At 37.7% G+C, this 15040-nt stretch overlaps 3 protein-coding genes across 11 annotated transcripts; 1 reads left to right on the top strand and 2 right to left on the bottom strand.

Moving 5' to 3' along the window:
• Nucleotides 1–81: 81 nt before the first annotated feature.
• LOC107271336 (erbin) lies at nucleotides 82–6258 on the bottom strand. 4 transcript variants are annotated; one of them, XM_015747204.2, is made up of 11 exons: nucleotides 5904–6258; nucleotides 5561–5745; nucleotides 5158–5324; nucleotides 4956–5091; nucleotides 4594–4883; nucleotides 3808–4519; nucleotides 3351–3547; nucleotides 3158–3274; nucleotides 1988–3097; nucleotides 1796–1867; nucleotides 82–1684 (listed from the first exon to the last, which is right to left on the bottom strand). In XM_015747204.2, the coding sequence occupies exons 3-11, from the start codon at nucleotides 5311–5313 to the stop codon at nucleotides 1508–1510; spliced, it is 2967 nt and encodes a 988-aa protein (XP_015602690.1). In that variant the 5' UTR covers nucleotides 5314–5324; nucleotides 5561–5745; nucleotides 5904–6258; the 3' UTR covers nucleotides 82–1507. The 4 variants fall into 4 exon arrangements, with proteins under 4 accessions (XP_015602690.1, XP_015602693.1, XP_015602691.1 ...); XM_015747207.2 differs by having other exon boundaries at nucleotides 3158–3271; XM_015747205.2 differs by having other exon boundaries at nucleotides 5988–6258.
• Nucleotides 6259–6322: 64 nt separating this feature from the next.
• On the top strand, nucleotides 6323–8081 carry LOC107271343 (ketohexokinase-like). The gene is made up of 4 exons (XM_015747224.2): nucleotides 6323–6733; nucleotides 6805–7129; nucleotides 7213–7484; nucleotides 7545–8081. The coding sequence occupies exons 1-4, from the start codon at nucleotides 6591–6593 to the stop codon at nucleotides 7963–7965; spliced, it is 1161 nt and encodes a 386-aa protein (XP_015602710.1). The 5' UTR covers nucleotides 6323–6590; the 3' UTR covers nucleotides 7966–8081.
• LOC107271346 (short-chain dehydrogenase/reductase family 16C member 6) lies at nucleotides 8075–12850 on the bottom strand. Of its 6 annotated transcripts, none has more exons than XM_015747237.2 (7): nucleotides 12681–12850; nucleotides 10762–10921; nucleotides 9483–9637; nucleotides 9219–9396; nucleotides 8886–9136; nucleotides 8540–8665; nucleotides 8075–8474 (listed from the first exon to the last, which is right to left on the bottom strand). In XM_015747237.2, the coding sequence occupies exons 2-7, from the start codon at nucleotides 10900–10902 to the stop codon at nucleotides 8405–8407; spliced, it is 921 nt and encodes a 306-aa protein (XP_015602723.1). In that variant the 5' UTR covers nucleotides 10903–10921; nucleotides 12681–12850; the 3' UTR covers nucleotides 8075–8404. The 6 variants fall into 6 exon arrangements, with proteins under 6 accessions (XP_015602723.1, XP_015602722.1, XP_015602721.1 ...); XM_015747236.2 differs by lacking the exon at nucleotides 12681–12850 and adding an exon at nucleotides 11569–11615; XM_015747235.2 differs by lacking the exon at nucleotides 12681–12850 and adding an exon at nucleotides 11394–11512.
• Between the last annotated feature and the right edge of the window lie 2190 nt (nucleotides 12851–15040).

Raw genomic sequence — 15040 nt, 5'->3', positions numbered from 1 at the left:
TTGCTCAGAGTCAAAGGTATTGCTCGAGTTGACAACGAGAACAGAGAATAACAAAAAAAAAGAGTCTTAAGAAGTCCACCGTCACTTTACAACCTTTTTATTGATTGCTTAAATGCTTTCTCGTTTCCTCACTCATCTTATTTATATCAACAAGTAATCCTACGTAAATACAAAGTTTTCAAAAAGTAGTCAGTCTGTTTTGGGTTAGAACAGTGCGCGAGTGCCTTATAGCAATAGTAAATGGTATAGTAATAGGTAGCAATGACGAAGTTATGACGATTGGTACTGGATAATGATGACGATCACAGTGACAATGAGACCCAAGTACCATTAAAATAGTATTCAAAAAGAAATATATAAAAGACCGGTGCAAAACACGCGCGGTGCGAGGATGATAAATGTTTTTGAAGTTTTGCTCCTGTTCCCTGTTTCCATTTTGTTAGCCGCCTTGCGAGCCTCATAAGGAGGATTAATTGCTAAAGATCATCAGAGACCTTACAGGAGGAAGAAAATTCAGCTGAAAATCATTCATCGCGTAAGAATAGAAGAACAAAAGAATAAGTGTAGAAAAAAGAAGAATAGAAGAGAGAAGAGTATCAAGGATTCTCATATCAAGTTGAGAATTTGATAAATGCAAAAAGGAAGCGTATCGGTTTTCAGACATCAATGCCTTTGTGCTTCGTGAAACGTACTTCTGTGCGCACACTTCATAATGGCTACTATTTAAATAAATATTAAAGCTAGACGTTTGAGGAAAAATGGCATGGGTAGGGGAACGCGACCAAATGAGAAGTAACGTTTCAAGGCTTATAACTAACGTTAGAGTATTTGAGCAAACGAAATAAAGATATTAAAAAAAAAATATTTTTCTTTAAACGCAAAGAAGAGAAGAATTGTGTTACAGTAATCAGTGGCAATTGTCCGACAGATAATTCTCGAAGACACAACCTGTCACGTGATTGCAAATCACGACGCATCGACGTTATAATTAACGTTGATTGATAAAAAGGTACGGCACATAGAAGAATATCTTTCTCGTCGTTCTTTCTCTTTCTTTTGCTACGCGACAGCATATAACTACGTCATATAAACTTTATATATATATATATAATAATATATATATTTATGTATATATACGATTAATAAATAGTGTTTTTGTTTCTGGCACATTGTCAGCTACCGCGATTAAAGGAGAGTGAATATATCTTCGAAAGAAATTTCGAATTTTGAAAAATAATGCGAAACCCACGTGGATCACCGTGCCCTCGTACATTTTGGTAAACGATTGGGTTGTGGTTGAAAAAAAAAAAGAGAAATAAATAACATCACTGGTTCCAGATGCCTGTCGGGACCGGAAGATGACCTGTCCCACAAGCTCTTTCAGGCATAACTGCGTGCAGTTCCGCACACACCGTCAAATACTCGAATGGAATAAAAAATACGTCGATATAGTACGCTACTCAGTCTAGGATACGCTGCTCTTTGATGTGCGAGAATCGCGACGATGTCATTGGTGCCTGCTAATCATCATCGATACCACCGCCCCGGTTGATCTCAGTACAGCTACTGCGTTGTCATGATCCGCCTTGGTGAAATCGATACCATCAACCTCGAGGATCTTGTCTCCAGGTCGTAGAGTGCCCTGGGCTGGACCATCTGGATTCACCTTAGTCACAATGATACCCTAAAATCACGATAATGAGCGCTTCGTGGAACAACTAAATGGAAATAGGACTCCTAAAGAGGACAGGTATTCAGTGGGACTTTTGTTCTCGTAGTACAATGACTCTTTTACCGTTTCGGCTCCTGCCACGCCGCCGGCGATACTGAAACCCAGTCCTGGATTTTTCCTAACGCGAACCGGCAACTGAAAAGCAAGGAGGAACTGTTAGTGGAATCATTCCTTATCCAGAAATGCTTGTGTCTTTTATTCCTTGTCTGCCTCTTGTTTTTTTTTTTTTAGAATCCTTTTGCTTTCAATACTCACTACGTTCGCATTTTTGTGCGGTCCAAACATCCACTTGATCCTGGGTTTACTCTCCGGACTCGGTGAATCACTCCAGGTAGGGATTTTTGACTTTACGTTCCGAGAGACATTTGGAGCAGACAGTCCTTTACTCTGGATAGAGACCGGCGTACTCCTCCCGGAATTACTTCCACTTTGAACTTTGACCCCTACTGGTGAACCGTTGGCATGTGAAGTTCTATTTGAGGAACTCTCACAATTCTCTTTCCCGGTGAATGTGTCCTTTGGATCGTGAAACGTATCCAGGTTGGAGGAACTCGAACCGTTGGAACCGTTTGAACTGTTGAGTATTCTCTTACTACGATCGGAGAGTCTCGGCTGCAAGGACAATGGACTCCTGTATTTCTTGCCGGTGACGGGAGATGTAGGGATGCTTGTAGTACTTAATATCTTCAACCTGTCGAAGTCCTCCGATGAATCGATGCACCTCTCTTGCGACTCGTTATCAGAAATCGAACCGTCCAAGTGTTTTCCACGTAGAACTGGAATCCTGCTTGGTTTGAAGGAACGATCGCCCTCAGGATTTGATGAATCCAGAAGGAGTTTCTCAGCAGGAGGTGACTGGGATGAATCTGTCACATCCTGAGAAAGTTTTACTCCTTTGTCCGTGATAGATGGTGGTGATCCTTGACCGTGATTGAGTTGCTGGAAGAGTGCAGCCTTCTTCGAGAACGCGGCGGCTATGTGATACGGTGGCGGAACGGGCGGTAAGGTTGGTACATCGGGAACTTTAACCTCGGCGATGACGTTTTGTCCTTTGTAGGGCTCAACGAGCTTCTCAGACTCCACGATCTTCGCCATATTAGTCTTGGAGTACTCATCCGGTTTCCACGTGGAATTTACATAGTCCGCCACAGTGGGCTGCTTCACCAGATAATCAGAGCTCGGATTCCTGATACACTTGGCTTCCCTGATATCAGGACTCTTCTCTTTTGCTATCACTGTCTTGTTTGCTTCGTCGAAGGAGTCGTCCGAGTTTACCAGCTCCACGTTCGGATCGAACGAACCATTGTTATTATAGTACTTGGTACCGTGATGATCATCAGGCGTTACTCCTCCGTAGGGAGAATTCTGTAACACGGATAGATTTAAATGTTCATTGTCAAGGACATACGACGACGTTTCCTTTACCTTATTGCTTTGATTATGTTGCGGCAAGATTCCTGGCGTCGACGGAACACCAAGAACAGCCGTTGCTTTGGCAACGACGGCTTCCTTTATCGTCGTTTCGCGTTCCAGGTGGGTCTGCTGGCGACAAATAAATAAATATATAAGCCTAAACCACGATTGGGTTACCACCACACATTAGCAGAAAAATACTCACTCTCTGATCGTGAGCCTGATGAGTCTGATGATGAAGATTTCGAGCATGCCTGGCAAGATTTCGTAGTTCCTTAGGGTAAGGTGTAGGTGCGCGATGAAGCTGCCTAGGTAGTTCAGACTCTACCTCAGCAGCGAAACATATTCTTCTTCCAGTCCCAACAACAGAGCCTGAGATTGGGCCCACCGGTTGGTCCATTTCTACAGAAAACAGACAATTCATCGATTAACCTATAGTATTCGAAGAATGATCTCATGAATTTCACATCCATCTGTATCTACATAACATCATCTTCATATATTCTACCACGTACGTTACCATTTCATTCGAAATCCTCCTGGTCATTGTCAACTAGGTGAAAGAAAAACATTGACCGGCATAAAGTATCTGAATACGTCCTAGTGACGTTATTAATATATTAATTGAATCTTAACATAACTCTATAGACTTATAAACTTACGTTCAAGGTCTTGTCGTGGTTTTTGAGGTAGCATGAAACAACTCAGGACCATAATGTCTTCCTCGGAATTGAAGTCCTGCTGCAAGGGTACCAAGGGTTGACTTTGATTATCGCTCAGCCACAATGCCTTCAGGTTTGTCAAATTAAGCATAGAGACAGGCAAGAACTTGATGCAATTGTTAACGAGATTGAGAACTCGTAAGGATCCAAGATGACCCAGTTCAGGTGGGATGTTTGTGAGATTATTAGAGCGCAACGAGAGAAGAGACAGGGCGGTACAGCTTCCGATTTCCGGTGGAAGGCATCGCAGGTAATTATTGTCGGCGTTCAAGCAGTGTAGCTTCCGGAGGAGACCTAATGACGATGGCAAATACTCTAGGAAATTCTTAGTAACTATAAGCTCCTCCAAGCTCGACATTTGGCCAATGTCGTCGGGCAGTGTGTTCAATTGATTGTCATCGATCTTGAGCGTTACTACTGTGCGTAAGTAGCAGAGACTATCCGGAAGTTGACAGATTTCATTGGTCGAAAAATTCATTATAGATATGTCACGCCATCCTCGAATTTCCGATGGAATCACTTGCACTGCATTCATTGTACAGTCGAAATGATTAAGTCTAACTAGCTGTTCTATATTCACTGGTATTCTGCGGATCTCATTGCCATCAATCCAAAGTTCCGTCAGATTAGTCAGGTCACCAACAACTTCAGGCTGCAAAAATAATTTCAGGTTATCGCAAGACCTTAAATATTACTTATTAATCGTTTGGAATATTCTTTACTTACCAATTCGGTGAAATCATTATTGCCTATGTCCAATCTCTGAAGGTTTACCAACCTGCTCATACTTTTTGGTAAGGTCATCATGTTGTTCTCTCGAAGCTCCAAAGTCCTTAGTGCTGATAGTCTTCCAAAATTAGCTGGCAAGTACTCGATATAAGCATCATTTATGTATAACTCTCTTAATCCGACTATGTGCGTGATGGCATCAGGAAAACGTTCAAATGGATTAACACTGATATCTATAGAGCGAAGGTTCTTGCATTCCTTTATGCTATCTGGTAACTCCTTTATACCTAAAAACACGAAATAGTTAATAATATACTTATATAAAAAACAATCTTACTATAGATAGACAGCATACTAACTATTTTTACTGAGATCTAAATATTCCAAGTTAATCAACGAAGCAATAGCAGGTGGTAGTGTGCTGACTTCATTATCACTTAAGGATAGCACACGCAGTTCATGACACTGAAATAACGGCCTTGGCAAATCCTTTATCTATGAAATAAAGCATATTAGCTGTACTGGAAAAAACTGTCTTCATCTCTACAACAATGAACTTACCCTGTTGGCATCAAGATACAATTTCTCCAGTGTTCTTTCATAAATGAACACATCAGGTGGTACGTCATAAAGATTGCAGTGATTGAGCTGCAACTCGCAGACATCTTCCTCCTGCGTTCTGAGGCACGCAGTGCATTGCCACCAAGCACTCCCCATTTCACTCACGTCTGAAAAAAAGACAAAATAAACAAGCTAATAAAATCCCAACAAAAACATTCCTCATTACTATCCTCTCTAAAGGAACAATGAGTCACTCAATCCCTAATTTCAAAATTGTAAGATGACCCTATAGGATCACTCAAATCTGAATTCTCACAAGCTAATCTGCAGGTTAACCCTTTCTCAAGGATGACCTGATGAAAGATCTAATAAAGCTTACTTGTAGAAGACAGCAGCTACTTACTTGTTACATTTGATATTGATTAACTATAGTCCGTAGCAGCACGCATCGCAAGTACATAGGAAACTCGTCGCTACGATAAGAGCGTAGAGAGAGGCAGGCAGGTAACGCAGGTAACATTAAGTCACACTGGTAGATGTATCCAGGGTATCGAAGTGTGCCGTAAGACGGGCCTTGAATTATACGACCTGTAAAAAGACCGAATCACCGGTAAATGCCGAGCAACGCCGAGATAACCCGATAAAAGAATTTGCAGCTACTGGGATGAAATCTCGCGAGCAGTCAAGAGGATAACAGTTCGGTCCCATGGAGCAGGACGATTAAAGAATATCAATTTATTGATTACCCGATTGGTTAACGGTCAAGCTGAGACAAAAGAATGAAGCGTGTATTTTATGCGAGAATAGTACTGTTTCACGTGATAAGCTACATTTGACAGGATTTTGCTCGCGCTGGAGCGTTCGCCGTTCGACTTGTGAACCCCGTAATATCCCGTATAACCGTAACTATGTCTATGTCGATAAAAATTCATGGGATCCGTAGCATGGGGTAACATGGCGGCTTAACTAGATACCATGTGCTGTGGAATGGGAGGCAATGGGAGGATGGAATGCATTGGTATGGACCATTTGCTTGAGATGTTTCAGGAGATGTGAAGGACGGAGAAAATGGGATGAGAATGGCAGGCTGCCATCTGGCGGGAATTTTTTGAAATTTTATTGGAAATCGTAAGCGCCTGATGAATGGCAATCTTTGGTTATTTTAATTTTTCTAATAATTGTGAGATAACAGTTTTGAATCTTAAGGAAGTTTATCAATGATTTGAAATTTTATTCGTGTCATTATAGGTCAAGTATAGTTCGTTATCCAATGACATATGTGAGCTTTATCTTTGCGATAAAGCAGAATGAATATTTTGCACTGGCAAAAGTAGATTGTAATAAATGTTGAAGATAACGACTTAATTAAAATAGAATTTTTTCGCAAGTCTTTTGGACATTGGACAGTAGTTTTTATTTGACTTAAATTTGCAATGATTTCGAGTTTGTATAAGAAAATAGTTGGCACTTCTCCACCACCTGAACCTGATGTACCTAAGATACTTTGTGTCGGTGTCAATTGTCTTGATATTGTGACAGTGTGCAAAGAATTTCCACTGGAGGACTCTGAACAGAGGTTTGTGTTATACATGAAGAATTTTGATCATACAGTTGGGTGGTTTTTTATTTAAAATTTTTCTTTTATAGATGCTTAGAACAGAGGTGGCAAAGAGGAGGTAATGCATCTAACACATGCACTGTTCTTTCTCTCCTTGGAAGCTCTTGCGAGTTTTTGGGTTCTTTGAGTTCTGATCAGCATGTCATTTTTCTTGAGGATGATATGAGAAAACACAAGATAGACTTTTCACATTGTCCTATAATTGATGGTGTAGGATGTCCTATGTCTACTGTCATCTTAAGCATTGCTACTGGATCTCGAACAATCCTTCATTTCAATCCAAATCTTCCAGAATTGTTGCTAAAAGATTTTGAGAAGCTGAACTTGGAAGATTATAGTTGGATACATTTTGAGGTTTGATTTTGTGAGACCATGAAGCATACTAATTACAGAAAATAGTAGAAAATTCAATTTTAAAGAACAAAACATTTTCTCAGGGTAGAAATGTCAGTGAAGTGATCTGTATGATGCAGTACGTAGAGAGTTATAATAATTCATTGAATACATGTCAGAGTGATGACAGTGTTAAATTAGAAACAAATCGCATTCCAATCACCATAAGCGTAGAGCTGGAGAAACCTAAACCAGAGTTGGTCGATCTTTTGCCATATGCAGATGTTGCATTCATAGCGAGAGATTTTGCACACAGTAAAGGATTTGACAATATGAGTGAAACCTTAAGAAATATCGGCGAAGAAGCAAAGTCTGGGTTAGTGTTTTGAGAAAAAAAAATTCTTAACAAATTATAAGGTTTTAATATATTTTTTAGTGCTACAATTATTTGTGCTTGGAGTGAATGGGGTGCTATGGGACGAACTCCTGATTCAATGATAGTACAATCCCCATCATTTCCACCGAATCAAATAATTGATACACTTGGGGCTGGTGATACTTTCAATGCAGCAACCCTTTATTATTTGAACATGGTGAAGACATCATTCATTAAAAAAAGAGAGGAAGAGGAAAGTCATAAAACGAAAGAAACGTTCGAAGAATCATCAGAGACTGATAAAAAACGAGAAATTAAACAAAACACAAATATCGAAAGTACAGAATGCAGTCGTACAGAATTTATAAATGCAAACGTGTTACAAGGAGCAATTAATTTTGCATGTCATGTAGCCGGTGCAAAAATTGGATTGCGTGGTTACGACGGCTTAGAAAAGATTTTAAGAGATTTGTACAAATAAACTAAGAAACGGAATACTTTTATACCAAAAATTATACAGATATATATTGAACACTATAAAAGAATCTTCAAATATATTTTGAAGGAGTGCTTCTAATAAATTTTAGTTATTCAAAATTTACTTCATTTATTGCTTTTTCTTCTATTGAAAAAAAATACCACATGCTTATATATAAATGTACCTACATCATATAGGTAGCAGTTAATTGTAATCTGCTGGTTATACATACAACATTAAATTATGTTGCAATAATTATGGTAAATTTTTCGATTATCGTGATAAACAATTATCTTGGATAAAGAATTGATAAGGTAAAAAATATAAACTGTAAGAGGGAAACCTATTTACAAGTTCTGTTGTTGTGAATATAAGAAAGAAGTCTTCATTTTCCTCTGTCATAATTTCATCAAAAGTTTATGTTACTTTTTTAAAACACTTTTTAGCATTCCGCTTCCACACCACTATCGAAAAAGTCTTGAACCAATCGTTGTGCCTTGTTCGGCATCATCCTATAAAAGAATTATAAATAGTTAATTTTTTGTAATCATACGACAGATAGCATCATCAGGCTTACCCGAGCACTGAAGCAACGTAAATCCATATAACAGGGATAGATATTTCTTTCAAATCTCTCCGTTGTGCAGAGACTATTTGAGAAACTGCCTCTTGTGGTGAAACCAATGACATAAGGCTGGGGAACCTGGAAGAAAAAATATCAATTGTACAGGCTGAAAAAATTCAAGAGTATTTTTCAGTATGGCTGAATGATTATGTGCACATTCCCACCTCGCATTTCAAAACATAGTGTGCTTGGAGAGAAATAGAAAATAACAATGTACACGTGTATATGTAAATATTGCGATTAAAGTGAATGAGAAGAGCGAATGAAATTCAATACTTAATAAAATAATATCGATTACCTCATTTTTGGTTTCTTACATAAACCAGTGTCTACCATGTAGGGGTAGATTGTGGTAAACTTAACGTTACAGTTAGGTCCATTTTTAATTCGAACTTCTTCTATTAAAGCGTCCATAAGTCCGCGCACCGCGAATTTCGAACCACAATATGGTACCAGATTCTCCAGACCCACAATTCCGGCAATAGAAGAAAGAGCTACCACGTGACCGTGATTATTATTGATCATGTTAGGCAAGAAGGCTTGTAACGTCTACAAATAAAAAAAATAGTCAGTAAAACTTTTCCATCTGTTAAAACGCTATGAATGATCTTGAAGTGATTAACAGACTGACCCAGAAATGCGCCAGCACATTTATATCAAAAATTCGACGAATTTCTGCCGGTGTATAATCAAAAAATGTGCGACAGGGCATTATACCAGCATTGTTCACCAAAATAGTGACGTTACCAACTTCCTTTTGGACCTGTGCGGCGACCGTGACGACATCGTCGCGATTGGAAACATCGCATCTGAAAAATGACAATCAACAATGGTAAAGTAAACTAGCAAAAAATAATGAAAAACAGAGTGTTAATTACAAATGAAATATACATACTTGTATCCATGGGCAGATGCTGCACCGAGTTTCTTGATTTCCTTGACAGTATCCTCATTGCCATCCTGATTAATATCCCAACATACAACAGTCGCACCTAAGGATGCGTATTTGATAGCCAATTCTCGACCAATACCATGTCCAGCTCCCGTGACCTAAAAAGACAAAGTTGACAAATAAAAATTTTCAAACTTCAAAAATGCATTCGTCACGCGTGACAGTCACGCAGTGCCATAATATTGCGTATCGAACTACAATCAGATCATATAAAATTATGTAATGACATTTCCACTTGATGGCACAAGCAACAAGTTTTTTCTGCTTTCATTCCACGTAACCATTCCTTCTCCAATATAATAATAATAATCGCGTCATATCATTGTAATATTGCAACATTTCAACCGGTTAGTATAATTGTTCATCATCATAATTGTGATTCATTTCGTAAATCTTTTTCCTCATGACGAAACGAAAGAGAATGACAAAATACTCAACGTCATTTATCTCATTAATCTACAAAAATATTTCAAAAATATATAGGCCTGTTTACCTTGCTTTGTATGGAAGCACGGTATTCATTGTCGTCACACAATTTCTTTGGCGTTCTCCAAAGAGACTTTGACCTCACGTGAAAAAGATCTTGAAATTTATGAGTGTCACTTAAAAAAAGACCCCTGAGATATTTAGATCTTCAAAAACCAATATTCAGATAATTTATTCGAACCCATGTACGTAGAATTGTAGGTAAACGTATTTTTTCTTCTTCTAATTAACAGCAATTATACCAACATTCTTTGCCCGGTCGTTACGCCTATTTTAATCGATGCAATGCGAAATTGCCCTAACTGTTGCTATCAACGAGAATATTTATTCGGACACAGCAAAAAAGCTGAGCGGAAAGTTTTGTTTCATGCAACACGTGTTCATAATGTGCGATCTGTCACTTTATATTGGTTGAAAACGTATAACGAAGTTGAGCTTTCGTGCGTTAAACGTTAATGTAAAGTTAATGGGCAAGAATTGGACGAAATTAAATTTTTCCATTGGCAGAACTGACCCGTAGTAATGTTCTATTAATTAAATTGATAAATTCTACGACGGAGAAGCGGATCGTACCGAGTGAACAGATCATTTTGAGACCTAATAAAGCAATGAATTTTAATTTTAAGAAATAAACAGAATTTCTAGACAATCGAAATTTCTTGGTAAATTTATATTAATGGTTTATGTATTGTTGGCGATAGGAATCTTATGATAAATATTTGCATACTTCTCTTACCAACACGATTTCTCCGACAACACTTTTCTCTTGGACCGGTACCACCAACCTGTATATACCTTCGATGATGCTATAAAATATTTTGATAAACAGCAAAAGCGTGTCTGCCAGGATCAAAGCACCATCGTAAGCTTTCACCATGGTCGTTTAATAATTATGCCTGAAACATAATTTATACAAAAAACACTGTCACAAGTATCTATAATCGTTTTCAGTAATATGCAAATGTATACTAATCGTGAATGTTAATAGATATTTGTAAAATAAACGAAGTTCAATAATACAGTCACTTGGAATTTCAGGAAAATCACAGATCACACTTCTAACTTTGACTGTTGAGCAGCCAGAAAATTATAAAGATTTTCTAACAGTTGGCAAAGTTATTTTGTACGTGGTAAGCGTAGCACATAGAAAGCCATAGGAACGTTATTTTTGGTATAGCAAACACAATCCAGCATATAACCCTTGACAGTTAAAAATACAACCAACCAAGATTCACGTTTTGAAATAGAATTAAAAAATAAAGTGTTCACCAACGTTTAATATATAAGAGAAAGGATATGTTCGGTAAATAAAGTGAAAATTCGGGATTAATTGTAACGAATGTAAAACCACGCATAGAAGAAAAATACCGAACTGCGCGGAGAGACCCGTAAGCATCGGTGTACAAAGCACGACTAAGCTGCTGCTTCTGCGTGTAATGCAACAGAGAGCATTACGAGGCTCAGGCGCGTCTGGATACGAGTGTCGGGAAAATAAAGGTAAACATAAGCATAAGAGGGTTAGTCTGCTACAGACACAAGCTACCTTTTTCCTGTCAGGCCTGATATCCTTGATGTAATTTCTTTACTGAAAAAAACAGGCGTTTTGTTTCTTCTGTATAATCCAGTCAGGAATAATACCAGAACACGCCAGTACGTAGTTGGACAGTAAATATCGTAATAAGATTACTAACGGAGTTGGAAAAAAAAATAGAAATAGTAAGGCAAGAAGAACGATTAATGTTAACGATATAACCGGCACTCAAGTTTTCATTGTTTCCGACGTGAATAACATATCTAAGTATGGTTTAATATAGAAGTTAGTAAACGGTCAAGGACGTGTCGCGTCCGATACATGTTCTAGGTTTTACTATACTGAACTGCTGCATGCTGTCGTATACAAGATGGTTGGGTTACGTAACAACTTTCATTTTACTCCGCTGACTTTGTACGGTTTTTGCGGCGTTTAATTCACAGACCAAAGAATGGCGGGACCAGTTATCATTTGTGAGAGAGAGAGAGAGAGAGAGAGAGAAAATTATGAACGATCAAAAGTAAATTACTTTGAAAAAAAATGCATTCTTAAATTTTGTCGTCGTTTGTAAACAGTTTTGGATGACTATCGATAATTTGATTTTTTATAAAAAAAATAATGATCGCTCAATAAGTACGATCTCTTGGAAGTGTCTAAATTATATTTCTTTTGTTAATAATGTTATCAAACGTATAATTGTTATTGTTTATGTTATGTATCTCTATATGCTTCAGGTAAATTTTATCAGCAAGTATATATGTGTGTGTATATATATATAATTGAATCTAGTTTTCTATTAAAAATATATATGCTCTTGAAAAATTGTCTTAGCGGTGGTTACAAAGCATATCACATTATATCATAAAGTGACTTATTGATAACGATAAGATACACGTGTGATAACTAGTTTTCAAAGATAACAAATTATACCCGTACAGTATAGCATATGGAAAGAAAAAAATTCTATAGGGAACAAAAATATAATAAATAAACAATAAACTTCAAGAACAATGAGATTGGCACGAACTTTGAATCTACTTGAAAAAAATAATATATTGTGCATCAAGGGCGATAAAATAGTTCATTTCATAAATTTCGGGGATAAAGTTCCGAAAAGTGCATACCTCCGAAAAGTATGGGTCTTTGTATTCTGACGTATTTTGACGTGCTGATGACGAATATAATAGTAAAAATACCCGCAAAATTAATTTAAAAAAGAGTAAAGTTCAATTGCCAGAGCGTAAAGTGTACTTTTTTTCATACTGCGTGTAACGTGAAAAACACTGAAAATCGAACTTTACAATGAACTTTAGTCACTGCCGTGCAAAGAAATAGCGTGTGCACCTCGTTCGTGACTGTTTTTCACTCCCGTGATCGCGACAAGATTGATCGCCGGTTCCGCCGGCGACACGTCTTCAACTATCACCTCTCGTGAAAAAAGAGTTCACTTCAGGCATTAGTTGCATAATATACTATTTAGACCCGATGTAGCGGGCACAAAAATTTGTATACGCCCGGTTGCGAAGTGCGCATGCGCAGACGTCACCGGACCCACAATTAGCCACTAGGCTAGACAAGCACGAAAAGGAGCGTTTTCAAGGGGAGTTGGACAAAAATATTTTTAAACGTGACACGTACGGCTGCTTCAATAACAACGTTCATTGAGATATTCGTTTTACACGAACGAACGAAAGAAAAACAAAGAGAAGATTTGAGAACACAAACAACACATATGGAAACAAAAACGCGAATGACGATCTGAAATTTTCACATACATCTACAATTATTCAAATGATTTCCCTGTTAAACTGTCATCATAAATTTTGTTTTCTGTAATTAACGATACTCCTCTAAGCAAGGTCGCCACTCATATCCTCTTTGTTTTTCGACTTGTGTAACTATGTGTGTAACTATGTTCCTTGAATGTGTCGGAAAGGGATTCGTTTCTCGATATGCATGGCTTTGTAATATTGAACGTCAGTCATTGAACCATTCATGGTTAGACAGCTCTATTAATAGTAAAATCCATAGAGGGTGGACGACGCATTATTGTTAGATTCAGTCGAAACAGACAAGTTCTGACTGATATGCTGTCAGATATGCTGTTAGTGATTTTTTAAAAACATTCAATGTCACGTGGTCGCACTGTATATAATTGACAATAAGTATCGTTCTCGATAATTGCTGTATAAAATTACATACAATTTTTCGTCAGTGTTATTACACACGTATGATTATTTCATAAGCACTCCTTAAAGTCACGATTACTTAGTTATCTCATGGGGGCAACGTTCAATCATGGATCAATTTGAGTTGACTTTCGAAATACGTAATTTGATACAGAGTTCACGTAAATGACGTCCAAGATTACGATGTAAAGTTACCCCGTTCTAAAGTTATTTCCTGATAGAGTGCTTTTGTAACTTGTTGGCAAAACTGTAATTCCTTGATTCCCTGAACTTGATGCCGTATTCCTAGCACATGGATCACCGTCAGCGTTATTTTCCTTAACGCTCTAAATTCTAAAAACTTATCTTGAACGTTATCTGGGATCTTACCAGTGACAGCTCGCGCGTAGGTACTGTGGAACTGCAGCACCCCCTATTTACAATTGGTATTATCGATAACAACTAAAAATTTTCTCGAGCTGCTCCCGCCATTAATTTTAGCTACGAGCCGCCACTGGATCTTATTGTAATGGAATATTAAGCAATCGTAGTTAAGAGTATATACACGAAGGCCCATTAGCCAAGTTGTCCATAAGGACATACAATATTTTCATTATAATTTAGCATGACGCATGTTTTGCTCATTACTTACCATGCAATGATAATAAGTGTACTATGTAAATGCCTTCAAAAATAAATATTAAAAAGAACATTGATTCAGAGCGTTGTGATAATAACGGGAAGGACCCTCATGGTCCAGATTTATCTTCTATAGCGTTAATACGTATAACAATATAAATTAGCAATAATATTTACAAACACCTATCAATTTTAAAAATAAGTATCAATCTGTGTTTATATTAATTTTCAAAAGATTTCATCAAGTTTTAATTAACAATTTAGCTTTTTTCCGTCAGCCAGTGTTTTTGGCCCGTAAATCGTCTACCAAGTAATTAAACAATCAGGAGAAACATCAGTTCGCTTAGGTAAATCGAAATGGTGAGATAGACAGCTTCAAATTAAAAAAAAAATTCGATAATTCTGTGCGCAGAGCATTTACTGGTCGTGGGGTCTTAGAGCCCCATTTTTATCGAGGACGAATTTGACACGACGGTGTGGGGTCGATCTTAGGACCAATGTAGTTCCTACGGCAGGACACGAGAGCTCGTGACAACTGTTATCGACGCGTACCTGAATCCTTTCTCTTCTCTAGAATATGCCTACTTCGTTCCTGCAGTAGATAAGGTAGAGTGACCCAGGAAGTATTGGTTGATAAAATAGTTTGGATAAACGTAAAAACGAAATAAGTTAGGGAG

Source organism: Cephus cinctus, unplaced genomic scaffold, assembly GCF_000341935.2.
Source record: "Cephus cinctus unplaced genomic scaffold, Ccin1 Ccin1_scaffold0935, whole genome shotgun sequence".
NCBI classification, from domain to species: domain Eukaryota; kingdom Metazoa; phylum Arthropoda; class Insecta; order Hymenoptera; family Cephidae; genus Cephus; species Cephus cinctus.
This window is presented reverse-complemented; position numbering and strand designations above follow the sequence as displayed.